General features: G+C 36.1%; 2 protein-coding genes and 1 pseudogene across 4 annotated transcripts in view; all 3 read right to left on the bottom strand.

Moving 5' to 3' along the window:
* Positions 1–714: 714 nt before the first annotated feature.
* On the bottom strand, positions 715–4780 carry LOC111378092 (annotated as a pseudogene).
* A 4160-nt stretch (positions 4781–8940) lies between these two features.
* Positions 8941–12124, bottom strand: LOC111378089. The gene is made up of 7 exons (XM_023001258.1): positions 11803–12124; positions 11055–11573; positions 10775–10971; positions 10437–10675; positions 9903–10005; positions 9682–9813; positions 8941–9243 (listed from the first exon to the last, which is right to left on the bottom strand). Exons 1-7 carry the CDS (start codon positions 12122–12124, stop codon positions 8941–8943), a joined length of 1815 nt encoding a protein of 604 aa, XP_022857026.1.
* A 2542-nt stretch (positions 12125–14666) lies between these two features.
* LOC111378085 (probable histone H2A variant 1) overlaps positions 14667–18510 on the bottom strand; it is a 14712-nt gene continuing 10868 nt past the window's right edge. For 2 of the 3 annotated variants that reach the window (XM_023001250.1, XM_023001251.1), the window contains exons 3-4: positions 15984–16022; positions 14667–15251 (exon numbers count right to left, since the gene is read on the bottom strand). In XM_023001250.1, the coding sequence (XP_022857018.1) occupies positions 14955–15251; positions 15984–16022 (336 nt within the window). In that variant the 3' untranslated portion in view covers positions 14667–14954. The remainder of the gene's footprint in view (positions 15252–15983; positions 16023–18510) is intronic. The other variant, XM_023001253.1, reaches the window with a different exon arrangement.

The following is an 18510-nucleotide window of genomic DNA, read 5'->3' as shown; positions in this document are numbered from 1 at the left end:
TTTTTTATGTGTTATTCCATGTGAGATAGATAGTTCGTAAAAAGATAATACCTTGTTTTTATTTTGTTATTTAAAAAGGCTTGCTATGAATTATTAAAATTTTCTTTGTAACATCTATAGTATTTAAGGCCGCCACTTCTAAGAAATCATAACAAAATTTGGTCAACTAGACCTTTGATTAAGTTATCTCGATCCTTGATTTGGTCAATTCGACCTCCAGCAGATCCTAGTCCAATTCACTAGATCTGAGCAAATTTGAGATGAAAATAAGAGCATTGATTTGAGAAAAATTTCGAGTATATTCTTAGGAGTAACGTAAGACCAAGACTAACGGATTCAGTTCCATTCATCTACAATTCATAAGGACAAAAAACCAAGGAAAGTTTGCTTATTTGCTTTTGGATTTTTCTTCTTCTTCTTTTTTTTTTTAATATTGTAATTCCAAAATACTTCAGACACACATCACGCTGATCAAGTGGATTATTTACTTGGAGGCAGACTATATGTACAGAAGGATGGATCACAGAACTCCTCCAGATAAGACACGGCAAGGGGTTGGTTTTTTTGCAATAAAATATTCACATAGGACCTACCTCCATGTAAGAGTTCTGTAAGCCTTCTATGAAGGCTGTTCCAATATTACAAGAATTAATGATTTACTTGTGGCTTGGGGCTATTGATGTTTCCTTTAGAGGTTTTCAACATTGTATCTTCTTCACAATACCGTTTCAAAGAGTACTTTGGCAATGTGTGAGTTAATAGTTTCCACGTCACGATAGGTAACATAGTAGAAACTCTTTGCAATTGCAAGAAATGTTTGCTTGATATTATTATCAATGTCATATGAGGATTTTGTGAGTACGAATTTCACCAGTTTTTGCATCTCTGCTTCTATCTTGATGGTTGTGATGCCTCCCATGTCAATTTTGAAACTATTTTCGTCTCTGGTTCTAATCTTTAAGCTTTGAAGTAGACGAAGCTGGTGGCAGACTCTTTTGGTTATTTCTGATAGTTGTTGATATTTAGGATGAGTCAGTAATTGCTCCTCCACCAACCCGCCACCACTCAAATTCATCGTGTGCACTGGCAACTCTGCATCTCCTCGACCATGGCACCTTCTGCTTCCCAATTTCATAGCCACTTTATCCGCTATATGTCACCAAAAGAAGAAAAGAAAAATCTTGGAATCAAGCTAAATCCATCTAAAAAGATCAGCTTGTTAAGAACACTAGTTAGTAAGAGGTTAGAATTTTGTAGGGACAGCATAAAATATTAAGAGAAGAAAGGCTTGCAGTATGATGCAATTGTTGATGGATGTCTCTATTGTGTTCCAAAACTGTCTCTAATGAAAGCTGGTTTAGGATTTCGATTAGTCTCAATGAGACTTCTTCTGATCTCATACCTGACAGATTACCAAAGGTTAATTGTAAAGCATAAACAGTTTCACCAGGGCGCCCATGGTCTAAGTAGATCAGTAGAAACTCAGGAACGGCGTTTGCATTAAGAAACGGTGCTCTAATTACCTTCCACCATTTATGAGATTTAGGCTAATTGCATTAACAAATTCATCAACAAAGGCTAGTTTCTGCTCCCTGGAAATCTGTTCTGGCCAAAATGTGAAGTAATTATCTCGATGAGAATGGTAGTCTTAGCCCAGGCAAGGCACTGTTTAGACTTTTCTGGCTTAAATACAGTGGCTGCAGCCAAATAGTACGCTAAAAGGACACTTTTTTCATTCACCCCGAACTCTCCAAGATTGCATTTTTTGAACCATCTGTTAATAAGTAGATGCTGGAAAATTTGTTGAATGATCTTATTTGGTAAATGGTAAGAGGTTTTCAGAATCTTACTCGTGAATGTTTTTCCAGTCAAGCTGATGCAATGCCTGGCAGTTGTTGTAGTCTAATTTTGTCAGCTCGAGGTAGGAGTTTTATTTTTAACAGATCTCATCCTAAAGTGAATAAAAAAAAAAGCACAGTTAGGATGAACATGGCAAAAATATGCAGTCTATCCAGTGTTTTAAATAATAAATCATAGAGAGTTATAGGAATATGATCTGAAGTAGTTAATTTGCTCGATTAATTAATTATCTATTCAACAGTAGATTAATCCTAAACCGCATTAACTGGTTTAGCGTTTCAAGAGAAAAACTGTTTCTCACATCAGTACTTGTTCTAGGTTTTTCCAATCCAGGCATCGTCTTCACCACCATACTGTTCTAAGTAGAATCTTGTTCCAAGACGAGGTAGGCTGGCGTACCAGGGCACGTCTAGTGCATATCCCACCTGTAGTTTATAATCAGATTCTGTTATTAGAGCTCGAGACCTTGTGACGAATTGAAATACATTAACCTAAATTTATATATACTAAAGAAGCAAAATGTTCAGATTGGAATTTTTTATCGGGCACAACTTTGAACCAAAAACACCTGAAAAATATTCTTGGCTACTAATCTTGTGGCAAGTGACGTGAACATAATCCTCGTGTTTATTGAAAAATTAAAGCAGGTACAAAATACGAATATGGATTTTATAAAAACAGCATAAGCAACTTGTTCTTCAAAGTTAGAAGAGAAAATGACCCGCCAGGAAGGTTTCTGGCTATAATCCATTTATCCAAGAGCTTATTATTTGCCCTTTTTTCACGTAAAAACTTGGACACGAACTTGTTGGCTTCTGTAAGTACGTTTTCCCCAGGAAACATCACTTCGGAAGCTCTGTACAAGTTATAAATTCCTGTAACAGCATGGTTTGACTGCCTACCACAGCAGAAGAATTCTTCACCATTTTTAAACTGCTGGAATAAATCTGTCAAATAAGAAAGCCAAAAATGGCTTCGACATTAATAGCACAGTACTGGTGAACAAACATCGGTGAACGTACTTTTTTCATTTGCATTTCTTCCCCATCATATTTTTAGAAGTAGAAAACTGTACCTGCAGAAACGTCATACCCGCGTAACCTCAGAAGCCTGAATCCCCTTGCTGTATCATCAATGTCTTGAAATTTAGAATTTCTTGCACATAAAATTCCTTTATTGGTCCAATATCTGTAATATGTAGATATTTATGGATAAATTTTCTTATGATGGGTAATAATTTATGGAGCAGTGATATCCGAGTGAAGAAGCTATACCTGCTAACATAGTGTAGACAATCCTCAATTTCTGACTCAAAGTACCTTGAAACTCCTAGTTGTTGCAGCCTGTCCGTGGCCCGAAGATGCTCGAACAAGTTCACTGGGTACACATTGGGAACTAAAGGGTAGAACACAAAAGAGTAAAACCAAAAAAATAATTGGAGAAATTTTCATCTTTGGTCTGTTGGAATGCAAAGGCAGTGGAGGCTGGAGAAAAAAAGAAATGAGCCATCTTCACTTTGGAATTTTAAGAACCTTAGCCAATCAAAGTCTGGCATTCCTTCCAAGAGCTATAGAGTAACGTTGTGGTTAACTTGTGCAGTATGTCCTTTGGTATCCTAAATTTAACACATCAATCGCTGTTACATTGAACTCTGATAGTCTCAATTTTTTTTTCCCTCAAGGAAAACAAAAAGAAAAAGAAAAGATCCAAGGACAGCCGGCTCATTTGTCCCTAACCCCTTGACTACATGGTGTTGCGGCCAACATTTTTGTCTTTCTACTAGTAAAAGTTTAGAATGATTATTTAATCTTTTTGTCTACCTGTGAAACTTTAATTTTTCTTCGAGTACTTATTGCAGGGGTTGTATACTTGAAAAGTTGTTACCAGTTTTTTGAGAGTAAACTCCTGCTATTTTTAACAATTTCTTCGGGATTAAAGCTTTCTTTAATAACAGATATATGTTACCAAGCAATTGTACACATAACTGTCTTGGAAAGTAGTATAGCCGAGTAGACTACTTCCCAAAAAGTATCCTTTATTGTTCCTAACAGAAGGCGACCGCATCCCACGACACGGCTTGCACTTGAAATTCCATCTTAAAAGGGCAACTTCTTTAATAGGAGTAGCCTAAGCCCTTATATGTTAGTCGGTATTTTAATATTTAATCGATGTGAAATTCGTCCCTTAACTCTCTTGACCTGTCGGACCACTGAACCCAAGCAGCCCAGCCCATGTTTACTTAAGTACATAAATGCAAATATTTAGCTTGAGACCTATCTTTAGGAAAAAGAATATATGTGAGAGATTATTTGCTCATCTTGAGTTCTGAAACATACCTTGAGAGTTTTACATTTCTTTTGGCACAAATATCTTGAAGACTGGAGAATCCTGCACATCAATGCCTAACTTTATGGTTATTTCAATGGGTGATGGAAATGCTACTTCAAATCCTATAGGCATATGTTCAGCATTTTCATCTTCCAGCTTCCAAATACTTCCATTGATAAATAAAATTCCTACAATCTGAAAAATTCATAAGTTATATAGCAATAACATTATTTAGAATCTTAGATCCATTTCAGGATTTATTCAAAGTTCTTGTCCCCTTTTTCTGTTTTGTAAGGTTCCATGTTCCATGATCTTAATGCAACTACACAGGCTAATGTGTTGATTATTATGCCATGAGCCAAAAAGGTGGTATACCCCCATGAACCATCACGAGGCTGGAAGTGAATTGGGGTGCACATCTTCCACCATCATGAAACTGCTTGATAGCAATCCATTCAAGGCTGGAAGGGAATTGGGGTGCACATCTTCCACCAATATCTCTCACCATGGCAGCCCATGCAGTGTCATAAGGCGACATGCTTATGTCTCCGTCATCAATGGATTGTAGCATTGATCGGAAGGCTTCCATGAGTTCCCTTATGGTATCTGAAGTAGCCTCCTATTTAATCCAGATGAACGGTCTCCTCAAATAAAATTTTAATGAATTTTAAAAGATTATAAATTCTAATGAATTTCGTGAATTTGAATATATTTTCATGAAATTTCTCACTAAAACGGTGAAATTTAAAAAAAGTTTGTTGTGTGTATTTTTAAGTTTGAAATCTATCTAAATATTTTGAAAATTGATCTTTACTAAGGAAATTTTTATAAATTCATAAGTTTTTGAAGATATTTAAATTTTAAAGAATTTCATTAGAATCCTCTAAATCTTAATTGGGATACTTGAACTTAGAAGGAATTTTAAAATCTATAAAATCTCATGTAACAAATCAAATCAAATACTATAGAGAGAGAACCAATTATTATTATTATTATTATTATTATTATTATTATTATTATTATTATTATTATTATTATTATTATTATTATTATAGTCCAAACGGGATTCTGATCTTGTTACTTTATGTTTCAGAGTCATTTGATCCCTTGATCAAGCACTCCAATTTTGAATTGTGAATATCAAGAGTCTTAAGGTTATATATTAGAAGATCGACCTTGGTCAAACAACTCCCTGTATATTGATTCGTGTTTTTGACTATTTCAAATTGGTGGACTGCGACTCAATTAGGGCGACCGTTGATTGTCGACCGTTGACTGTCGATAGTCGACGGTTATATAGCGATATCGTTTATTAATATTAAGTTAAATAATATTAAAAATTCTGCAATCTGTATGTGAATATACTAAAACATAAAAATCGTATATTTATATCATATTATATTTCCACGCAATCTGAAATAATATAAATTACATGATACATAAGACTTTTTTGTGTTATCAATGCTTAACAAATCATTTGTTTGATTAAAAGTAGTTGAGAGCTTAGATACACCACTATAAGAACTAGATTGAAATTCAGTTGAAACAATCATTCCATAATTAGTATGAGAATTGAACGTTAATTAAAGATTAAACGTAATTAAAATTAATTTTAAAATATATTAAAGTTTCAATTTCCAATTCTCAACACCAATTCATCACAAATTATAAATTTCTCAATTTCTCATTTTCAATTTTCATGAATCACATATTCATATTTCACGATACTTAAATTAATTTTTAATATCACAATTTATAGTAGACAAATTCTCAAATAACATATATATTAAAGCTCAATACTCATAAGTCATATCTTATAAACTATTGAAGCATAAAATATTTAAAACGACAAAAACCAAAAAAAACCAAAAAACCAAAAAAAAACTCTCCTAAAGTCTTAACATGTATTATTTTGTTAAATTTAGATTCAAAATTCAACCATTGACATGATGGTTAAGCTTCGAATTATCCTAATTTTAGAAGTTATAGGTTTGAATCCTTTCCTTAGAGAATTAATTTTGGTAAATATTGTAGAAATAAAAATTTTGCACAATGAAATGGAGGGGAAGGAATCGAACCCAAAACTCACAATATATAAAAGGAAGCTCTAACCAACTAAGTTGAAGAGAGATTTGAAAGTAAAATAAACTACCAGTTATATAACCTAAAATATTTCTCTATTATAAATAAAAAATAAAAAAATCTCACTGACGAATCCAGCTAGGGAGGCCGCCCTAGCTAGCCACCTACTAAATTTGCCCCTGCGTACCTTCGCTACACGGTCTGGATGCAGCATTGCACAGTGGAAGGGAACTCAAATAAACATGCTTCCACGAGAGCCAAACACCTTATACTACAATATTGTTAATTTTATTAGGTAAAATAAAACCAGTATTTTCTAATCAAACAAGTGAAAACCAAAGGAAATGATACATATAAAGCTCAACATTTTCAATTAAGGCCTGTTTGATGTGGATTTTGTGAGAAGTAGAAAAAAAATTGTGGGTCCACGTGCAAAATTATTTTATTGAAACAATGTGTTGCTAAAAATTATTAGTTTTAAAATATGTATCAAACAAGGACTAAAGAACGAAACATACAAAAAAATTGAAGCACAAGATGTGCAACTTTGAACTTACCATTGGTTGTAAATTTTAGAGTAGTAATTGCTGGAAATTGTAATACCCGCGAATGTCTCACAGACGAGGATGACCAAAGAAGAGAGGTCAAGGGGGGAGTGGATACTGACATTTGATATTCTCTCTTACTTCTAAATTTTTAAATCCTTGGATTGGTTTTGCTTTTATAGACATGAGAAGATACATAAATGGATTTAAAGGAGGCAGACAAAGGCAACTTGTCAATAGATACCCGGAATTGGTCTATGGAATAATCCAAATATTCAAGAAAATGAGAATACTACTGTCATTTAATTTTCATTAATATTTTTCTTCCGCTATTATTATTTACTTTTGGCTCGTCCCGTTTGGAGAATTACAGGTTCCCTCATTTTTATCGTAGGGGGGACTGTAGGTATTTTTTCTCAGGTAGCATGAGGAACGAGGAACGATGCTTGATGCATATATGCTTGCGAACAGGCTAGTTTGCAGGTTTGAAGCAAAATGGTTTCTTTTTGATGAGATGTAGAGAGAAGAATTGAAGGAGAAAGAAAATGACGGTAAAGCACAGTTGCATTAGCTGAAAAATTACTGAGCTGTACAAGATAGATACATATATATAAAGAATGAAAAGAATGTACAAAGACCAAACTACCCCTATATTACAATGTAATTCAACACGCCCCCCTCAAGATGGAGAATGAATATTCAATATTCCCATCTTGACTAACGAGGACTTAAACTTGACCCCCCAATGGTTTTGTCAACAAATCTGCCAGTTGTTCCTTTGATGATACATGTAATGCCTTTATCTCACCCCCACATCAATTTTGTCAACAAATCTGCCAGTAACTCCTTTGATGATACATGTAATGTCTTGACCTTATATGCTTGCACTTTGTCCCCCAACAAAAGGCAGTCAATATCTATGTGTTTTGTATGTTCGTGGAACATTGGATTATTGGCTATATGTATAGCTGATTGGTTGTCACAAAACAACAAAGCTGCCTTATTATGTTGCACTCCCAAGTCACTAAGTATATTTTTCAGCCAACTAAATTCACACACTACAGCTACCATTGATCGATATTCTGCTTCGACTGATGATCTGGAAACCATATGTTGCTTCTTGGACTTCCAGGACACTAATAAACTTCCTAAAAATATGTAATATCCAGTGATATACCTTCTGGTGTCTGAGCATGCTGCCTAGTCCACATCACAGTACCCTTTGAGAATTAAGTCGGCATTTTAGGCAAAGAAGAGACCTTGCCCAGGTGTGCCCTTTATATACCGCAACACGTGACAGGGTGCCTCCAAATGTTGTTGTTTTGGTGATTGAAGGAACTGACTTAAGACCTGCACAGCATATGACAGATCAGGTCCTGTGATTGTAAGGTATAAGAGTTTTCCCACCAACCTCCTGTACATGCTTGCATCTGCAATAGCTTCACCATCATCTTTGTTGAACTTCAAATTCTGTGGCAATGGGCTGCTAGCTGGTTTGGCACTAAGATAACCTGTGTCTGTCAAAATTTATAATGCATATTTTCTCTGACAAATGGATATGCCATTAGAATTCCTTGCTACCTCAAGTCCTAGGAAGAATTTTAGAACTCCTAAGTCTTTCAATTTAAATTGCTCCTTCAAACCTTGTTTAAACTGCTCAATGTAGGTGATATCCTTCCCTCCAATGATAATGGCATCCACATATATGAGAAGCGCGATGAATGGATAGCCCTTTTGTTTACTGAATAGGAAATAATCAAATTTTGATTGCTTGAAACCTTGTGAGATGATGTAAGAAGACAACTTGGTGATCTACTGTCGTGACGCCTGCTTAAGGCCATAAATCGACTTATTTAATCTATAAACCAGCTTCTCACCATTCGACCCCAGCTGTTCATAACCGGAGGCATCATCATATAAACTTCTTCCTTCAGCTCACCATGAAGAAAGGTGTTGTTGATGTCAATCTGGTGGAGATACCATTGCCTCTGAGCAGCAACAACAAGTAAAGTCTTCACATAACTAACTTGGCAACTGGTGAAAACGTTTCTTCGTAATCCAAACCAGCTTGTTGGGTAAAGCCCTTGGCTACAAGTCGGGCCTTTTTCATCTCTTCAGTATCATTTTATTTAAGTTTAACTTTGAAAACCCATCTGCAAGCTACAGGAGTCTTATGGGAAGGAAGAGGAACAATAAACCAGGTGTTATTAGAGACAAGTGCCTGATACTCTGCATCCATAGCCTTGCACCAATCTGGATTTTTAGCAGCTTCAACAAATGACTGAGGTTCATGAACCATAGATAAGGCCAGTGCATAGTATCTGTGGGATGGTGACGGCCTGCTATAGTCTAAGTAATCTGAAATGGGGTACTTTGGTCCACCGGCAGATCCATTCGCCATGAGATCTGATTGGGATGCAACAGAAATCTGAGATACCAGATTCCAATGATAGTCATGAAGATAAGATGGAACTTTCTTGGGTCTATTTGATCTTCGAGTGGAAGGAGGGGTGGAGTGGAAGATTTTTCAGATTGAGATTTATCAGTTGTAAGTGAAAGGTCAGGTGGAGGAACACTATGTGGGATAGAGATTGAAGTAGGCTGAGCAATAACATGAGAATAAGGAGTATCTGAAGGATGCTCTTTGAGGAATAGGATGTGAAATGGGAGAAGTATCATAGGGATTAATATCAGGATGTGGGTGACATGGGACTAGGAAAAGTGGCTGATCAAAACAAGAAGACATGTTAGAAGTGGAAGTAGAGTTGATCAACATAGGATGATGATAGGGAAAAATATTCTCATAAAAGTGTACATCTCGAGAGGTGAACGTGGAATGTGTTAGAAGATTATACAGTTTGTAAACCTTTATGCCATAAGGGTAACCAAGGAAAACACAAGGAGTGACTCTAGGGTCAAACTTTGTACGATTTCTTTTAATAAGAGAAGCATAACATAGGCATCCAAGAACCTTAAGATGATTATGTGAGGATGAGACCTGATACAACATTTCATAGGGAGATATATTTCCAAGGATAGGGGTAGGTATTAGGTTGATCAAATGTGTGGTAGTGAGAACACAATCACCCCAAAATTGATGAGGCAGATTGGCTTGGAATTTAATGGCTCTGGCAATATTGAGAAGGTGTTGGTGTTTATGCTCAAACTATTCCATTTTGCTGTGGTGTTTCTACACAGCTTAGTTGATGGATAATCCCCTTATCACGATAGAATTCTGGTATGCTAAATTTCATCCCATTGTGAGATCGGATAATTTTTGTTTTACATTGAAAGTGTGTTGGTACTAAATGATAGAAAGACTGCATAGTGGATCAAGTTTGGGATTTATCATGTAATAGATATGTCCAAGTCATTCTACTGTAGTCATCAACAATTGCTAGGAAATACTTTGATCTATCTAAGGAAGGGACAGAGTATGGTCCACAAATGTTGCAATGAATAAGGTCAAAGATATTAGTTGATCTTGTCTGGCTATTTGGAAAAGACAACTTATTCTGCTTGGCTAAGGGGCAAATGGAACAATGTAGATGCTTATTGAACGTGATGTTTGGAACAACTTTGTGTAAAATTGATTATTTCGAAGTAGGAATGTGTCCTAACCGGCAGTGCCAGATATCAATCTTACTTTGAAGAGTAACATTGCCAGTGGAATTACAAACAAAAGACATTGAATTATTACATTTCAAACTTGGATTGACACTAGAGGAATTATCCAGAGCTAAGGTGGACTGTTGAGAATGAATTGATGACTGATCATTGCATTGGTGCTCAGGTTGCTGAAGGTGGTATAATCCATCTTCAAGTGTGCCTATCCCAATTGTCGTGCATGTTGAAAGATCCTGAACAAAACAATGGTGGTTAATGAAAATCATGAAGCAACTATGCTGAGTTATTAGTTTACTAGCAGAGATCAAATTGAATTGAAAACATGGCACAACTAGAACATTTGTCAGTATCAAGGTATTGAACAACTTTATTGTCCCAATATGTGTGGCTAAAGCACTGTCACCATTAGGCAGTCTCACAATAGCTTTAATTCTTGCATTTACAGTCATCAGATGCTTAATTGAGCACACCATGTACTCTGAGGCTCCAGTGTCCAAAATCCACTTATCTCCAACTATGGAATCATTAACTGGCATTTAAGATGATGATGAAATCACTTCCTAAGACTGTTGATGACTAGCAGAAGTTTTCCCTTTCAACTGTGGAGCTAACATGGCCAAATTTGCTGGCATTGTCTTCTTGTGATAGTGATGTTTGACAAGAAATTAACAATGTCTGAGCCAGAATTGGCAATTGGACCAATAGCATTGGCAACTGGAGCTTTTCCTTTAGCTAGCCTGTGACCCAGATGATAACCAATCAAGTTATAGCACTTACTCTTAAGATGTCCTACCATCCCACAATGACTACATATCGGTTTATCTTTTCTTTGAAGCTGATTAAACGAGCTTGCTCTTTGGTTACCAATTGAATTGTGAACCATCTTACCAACAAAGGCAGTAGCATCAAAATTCTTTTGTTTCTTAGCCACCACCTCCTTTTGCCTTTCATCTTGTAGAATTAGAGCAAAAACCTTATTGAGTGAACGCATGGGATCCATCAGTAGGATCTGATTGCTCACATGTGAAAATTGATCATCTAGCTCCATCAGAAATTGCATGATCTGATCCTCAGATTTGTAGTCAGTACCACTAACATTTGGTCTATAATTCTCAAGTTTCTCCCAAAGTTCTTTTGAGTATGTTAAAATAGGAGTTTACGGAGTTGTTTGACTGAGAGATGGAAGCAATTTGCTTCTTAATTTCATAGAATCTAGGACCATTACCTTGACTGTGGCGATCCCTAAGTTCAATCTAGATTTCTCTTGCGGAATCATTGTGCATCACACTTGGGTAAAGCTCCTTTGAAATGGCATGAATCATCTATGAGGAAACCACATGATTACATCTCCTCCAAGCACCGTAAAAAGGATCCTTCTGATGTGGTTTAGTGAATGATCCATCAACGAACCCCTCCTTATTTTTGGCATTTAGTGCCATGATGACTGCACAACTCCACGTCGCATAATTCTCTTCAGTGAGCTCAATTGAAATAAGTTGCATTCCAGTGTTATCACCATAATGCAGATAGTATGGGCTGTTTGGATCAGTAATCAATCGATTCACCATCGAAATTTCATCTCCAGAACCAGCTTTTCCATCTGCTGGATCGATTGATGAATTGACCTGATCCAATTCATCTTGGATCTCCGCTTGAGTGGTAGAATTCTTTGCGATTTGCATATGGAAGCTTTAGTGCTCTGATACCATGATGAGATATAGAGAGAAGAATTAAAGGAGAGAGAAAATGGCGGAAAAGCACGATTGCATTAGCTGAAAAATTACTGAGCTGTACAAGATGGATGCATATATATACAGAATGAAAAGAATGTACAAAGACCAAACTACCCCTATATTACAATGTAATTCAACATTTTGCATGCATCCTGTCATCAATAAAATAAAGTAGAAAAGAAAACTATAGATGACATATATTTCATAATGATCATTTAACTTGCGGAGTTAAGCCACCTTGTCAGAAATTATTGCCCACCTATTTGACAGATGAAGTGGTGACAACAGATGATTGGATGCAAAGTTAGATCAAAATTAAATTTTGAAAACTTGAGCGGGAAGCGATTCATGACCCATTTGACATGGTTTTTACTTTTGCTTTTACTTCCTATATAAGAGCTTCTTTAGGAAAATATCTTAATTTTTGTTTAAAAACTGATTTCTAAAAGAACTTAGGGCCTATTTGATTGATTCGAACTTGTTTCAATTTTGTGTGTTTGATATGTTTTATTTTCCATGAAATTCTATTTTTTTTGTTGTATTGGGAATTGGTATTTTCTTGGTTTCCCAACCCACTGTTCACTTTTTCTTTTCTTTTTTTTTTTTCTTTTTTTGCAATGGAAACAAATTTTTAAGAATTATTTAAAAAAATATTTCCCTTTAATTAACAATTTTCAAGTAAAATAAAGCCAAACGAACACCAAAATATAGATAATTTTCTTAATTTTTTTGGCAATGGAAACAAATTATATCCCAATACCAGTAAATTTGATCCCTTTAATTAACAATTTTCATATAAAACAAAGTCAAACGAGCTTCAAAAATACTTTCTAGACAATTCAATTTCTTGGAATCCGTTTTTTAGACAATTCAATTCCATTTTTGCAATCAAACAGACCCTTAAAAGAAGTTATATTTGACAAACTTCTTTTAAAAGCTCTTCTAACTAAAAAAAATTTCATAAAATTAATAAAAAGGATCCAATTTTTGAATCTCAAAAGCTTCTTTTGACTCTTAAATGCCATTCCTAACATGCCCTCCGGCCTCTTGCTCAAAAGATCAATGATGCACTGACATAATGTTATGACTTGATCCAATAGAGTGAAAATGTCATTGATAAAAATAAGGTAACGCATATTATTAACAAGGTTCTATTCAGTATTATTTTAGATGTATAACATAGAATCAATTAAATGGAACCAATTGAAAGATGAGAACTCAACAGGACCAAACTGGCCAGTTCGAGTTTGGAGTACAAAGGAGTAGATTGTGGATTAAAATTTTGAAGGTAAACTTCGTAACACAAATTTTAAAACGAGTGGATATGTCACATAATACTATGCATGTACCTTCTAACTCCCAACTGCTTCACTTATGTCAATTATTAATTAAAACTATGTAAAACTACTCAGATCATAAATTATACATAGTGACACACTGTTCAACACTACTAAATAATACGGCAACCACAAAAAAAGGAAAAAAGTCGGAGAGATGTGGACAGGGGCTGACCAAGACGACTTGGGTTAGGGAGTCAAAAATAAAATTTATAGGGTATCTTCTAATAAAAAAAAAAACTAAGGAAAAAAAAATGAAGCTAAGCAAAAATATTTTTTTCCTCAAAATCTAGAGGGTCAATTGCCCCTATAATCCCCCCCCCCCCAAGGTCCGCCCCTGATTACGGGTTGCATAATGTACATTTTTTTCCAAACCCCAAAAATCCCCCCCCCCCCTCCAGGTCCGCCCCTGGACGTGGAGTCACTTGCAAGCCACAAAAATAGTAGAGTTTCTACACTTATTTCCCATATTTTATCCTATAGTTTTGAGTTAAATCGCTTATGTTCGGTCTAGTTTTTTAATAGTTTTTGATATGTTTAGGATATATATGAGAAGGGACATGTTATGTTAGAGTCAAATAAAAGCTAACTGGGAGAGGTAGGAGACAATTTGAAAAGATTTTTGAAGATTGGGGACTAAATTGGAGGTCGGAGGAAGTTCGGGACCAAATCTATAAAATCTGATGACTTTAAGCCGACGGCAGCCGAGCATCTCGTTTGGCACCCCAATTTTCTCTGCTGCTCGCAAGCAGGAGTGGTTTTGGAAATAATAATTGAACTTTTGGAAATTAAAAATTAATTAAAAAATGAAATATAACGTGTTACATAACATAAATATGAAAAACGTGGTTTATAGATAAAAATGAAATAATAATTTAACTATTTATAACAACAAATTCGTAATTTTTTCAGCAAAAATTGTTCAGTTACCAATTTACCATATTGTAAAAATATAATATGCAAAATATAAATTTGGAAAATAAAGTATGTAAAGTGTAAATACACCTGTACAGTGCGTTTATTTCATAAATTTCATTATGTTTTAAGAATTGGTTAGGTCTAGAAGCAGATCGGCACAACTCAGATTCAGTTTCACAAACCCCATGGCAGCACAACATTGACATAAAAGAATTTGGCTAGATCCTTAAAACGTGTTTAAAATCTCAAAATCCACTAGATACCATCATTATAAAAGACAAATATTAAACAAATCTACTAGTCAACTAGATGATCAGAGCTGCATATAAATACCTACCTAAAACAAGAAACAGAAAGACATTGTTCATCAGAAAAGAGAAAAAAATTTGGGTTGTGCTACACGAACTGCAGGAGTGACCGTGAGTATGACGGCACACACACATGGGGGTGGGGATTTTTTAAATGAGGACACGGTCATTCCAATGGTCATCGGTGCAGGTCAAGTGGCTTGACTCAAAATTTATTCATTCCTTGTTAGTTTTGTTGATAAGGGACTTGTGGATATGAGGAATCACTCCACCACCAGCTATGGTTCCTTTGATGAGAGTGTCGAGCTCTTCGTCCCCGCGAATGGCCAGCTGCAAGTGCCTTGGTGTTATTCTCTTTACTTTCAGATCTTTGCTAGCATTTCCAGCTAACTCAAGCACCTCTGCTGTCAGATATTCAAGAATTGCAGCTGAGTAAACCGCTGCCGTTGCCCCAACTCTTCCATGGGCATTAGTTCTTGACTTTAAGTGACGATGAATTCTACCGACTGGAAACTAAATGCAAAAGTTGTTCGAGTTAAAAGTCGGATGTTAACTCATAAATGCAGTCTGCAGACTATCAAACACAAAGATTGACAAGTAAACTTAGCATGTTAAGAGGAAGCAGAAAAAATACATTTTGAAAATAGAATCACTTTCAAAAAGCTCCAACAGAAAACTAAAATAAAGTAATTGTTAAAAATATAGCTGGTATAATAAGGGAAAACAAGAACTACAAATAAAACAACATTATCAAGTGCTTATGCCTTCAAAGTATTCAGTGGGGGGATAATTTAAGGGGAAAAAAGTCCAAACACAATATAATAATATTAAGATCTTGTTGAGTTCCATTATTTAAAATTCATTTTTCCTAAAATTTATTTTAACCTCACGTTCTCTTAATTAAAAAGCATTACACATGAACTCAAGACTTCTCATTACTTTTTTAACCATATTCTCTCAAAAAATCACTTTTTAAAAAGCTAGTTTAAAAAATGGGGCCCAAAGAGAGCCCAAAAATGACAAAAAAATAAAGCCCCCGTTTGTTAGCAATTTTTCACCCCAAAAAATCAATTTTTTTACTGTTATTTTCACTATTCCAACCATTATTTTTTACTTCTTCACTCACATATAGAACTCACTTTTTCTCTCTAATGATCAAAAAATTAATTCTCATAATCACTACCAAAATAAAAAATCTTAGATTTCAGCAGGGCCAAATTGCCCCACTGGCTCCCAGTCTCTCACCTCCCTCCGCACAGACATGGATATGATGAGAAAACTTTCCTGTTAAAAAGTTATATCATCAAGTGTTAGTTGCAACTCCCAACATATTGCAATCATATACGATCTTACTTGAGGAACAACATGATAAGGCAAAGCTTAAAAACATTTTTCAATAGAAGGCATTGTATATTCATGCAATATTTTGGACTGGTTTATTCTCTATTTTAGCATAACTAACAAGAACACTAAATAGATGGTTATACTAGGAATCTAGGATACAAGATAAGACGTATGTATCTCTAATAACTGGGAATTCCGATTAATGCTTACTGACTGACCACTGCCATCAGCCCATAACGACATGTTAAAACGTGCCACATACATGCAAGCGTATATGGCAAATAGAAGGTGTTTCGCGCGGGTTAAGTCGCTAACAATTAAAAGGGGTCAGACGATTGTGTAAGGGACGAAACCTCTTGAAACAAAGTCCCAAAAAGGGGGTGTTCTTTTATTGGCGATGGACTTTACAATTGGGAATGAAAAACAACGTGCCTCCAAGGGGCGCAAGCACACGAGTTACAAAAAAATGTTTAAGTCTAAAAGTTAAGGAAATGAAAATTACATATTTCTCTGTTCGAGAGTTTTGGATTCGTTCCTTTGCTTCTGCGTCCTTTCTCCCTTTTATACCTCCTAGACGATCTTTTTGTGATTAACTAACCTGAAAACTGCTTGATCGTCCTATAACTTCCCACTTTCTTTGTAGTGGCCATTTTGTCATGAAACTGTCTCTTAACTGCTGCCATTATCTTTCATCGTTCAACCGCGCATTCTTGGGCCCCTTATTTGGGCCTTCACCCTAATTCGTTTGATTGGACTTCGTTCTTTGGGCTATCTGATTTGAGGATCCTTCAATTGGGCTTTATTCCTTGGGCTGTTCGATTTGGACTGAATTTTTATGTGTCAACAATTACCCCCCAATATGGCAGAATTAATAATAATCATTGAATTTTGCCATATTCACTTCATGTTTCCAGCGACGTTCGAAGTTCCCAAGAATTTCAATCATTGTTTCCTTCTATAACTTGAAGAAGTGCGTCGTTTTGCAAACCCTTATAAACCCCAAACACGCCATTTTACTGCTACCAAACCAGCCTCATATTTCTACATCTCTTTCACAATTCACTGTTCATCTTTTGCTTCCTTGTTACGTAACCCTGAAAAGCTTCGTTCATTCCCCAATGGCTACTTCACAATCTCAAGCTAGCGATTCTTTTAGTTTTGATGACTTTCAGAAACTTCTGAGTCGCCCATACATAATCCCAAATTTTCTCGCACCCGCCGACGTTGGACGTAATGAGTTTTACTTGGGTCCTTTCTTCAACAATGCAGAGGCAGTTGAATAGGCGGCAGTGATCAGCTGTTTCCTTGCACTCATGGCCCTCCTTTTCTAAACTCTCTGCCGCTGGGGCCACTTCGCGAAAGAGGTATTCGCACTTGGTCTAAATCTGATGTAGCTTTTCGTAGGTGGCATGCTCGCCTTGTGGGTCATGGTCCTACTAAGGCACTTTTTGATGGCGTTAGGATTTCTGATTTGTTAGAAGTCTCTATTCGCCCCCCTACTTTTGACACAGCGCTCTTTCCGATTGCTTTGAGTTTTTGGTCCTCTGAGTACAACACCTTTATTTTTCCTCTTGGCCCCATGTCTATTACGTTAAGGGATGTTGGGGCCCTGGTGAATTTACCACCTTTGGGCGATACCATTTTTCCAGGTATTTTAGTTTCTGGTGGCGCCCCACAGTTCGGCAAAAACTACACCGATTCTTATTCAAGCATGCAGACCCTCCATAATCATTCGAGCGCTGAGCCTACCCATGCTGAGCGGGTGGCCTTTCTTTTAGTTTGGCTTTGTAAATATGTTTTGTGTGTGCCAAGTATAAAGCCTTCTCTGAGTTATTTACCTATAGCGCACGAATTGGCTCGTGGCAGGCCTTTGAATTTATGTTCTTTATTTTTGGCTGCCCTTTATAGAGGTATGGCTTTTCTTCAGGCTCAATTGAAGAATGGTGCATCTCCCACTGGCAGTGGACCTCTTTGGTTCACTCAACTGTGGTTGAGATCCTATTTTCCATCGCTTGGTGCTCCATCCATTTCTCGTCCTTCTGCTAGCTGTTATGGGCTAGCTATGGAGCCCTTAACTCCTGTAAATATGTCCAGACGGGACATTTTTTCATTCTTTTATTCTTTAGATTCAATTTCTTCCTTCTTTCCTTTTCCTCCTTTTTTGACTCCAAACTATGTACATCCCCCTTCCACTATAGATAGCGCGAGCACCTCTCTGTTCATTTGGATCCAGTTTTTAACTGGGAGGGAGCTTTTCTATGATATCTTAACTGGGACCAATGCCAAAGCGGGGGTAGAAATTTATGCTCCCCAATTTTTTGCCCGTCAGCTTGGTTTTGGCCAAACTTGGCCTGTTCCTCTTTGCTATTCGAAGAGCTTAATTAACCGTTTTCATACCATTAATAAGGCGGAAGCAGAGGCTATAAAC

This window comes from Olea europaea, unplaced genomic scaffold, assembly GCF_002742605.1.
Source record: "Olea europaea var. sylvestris unplaced genomic scaffold, O_europaea_v1 scaffold1765, whole genome shotgun sequence".
NCBI classification, from domain to species: Eukaryota; Viridiplantae; Streptophyta; class Magnoliopsida; order Lamiales; family Oleaceae; genus Olea; species Olea europaea.
This window is presented reverse-complemented; position numbering and strand designations above follow the sequence as displayed.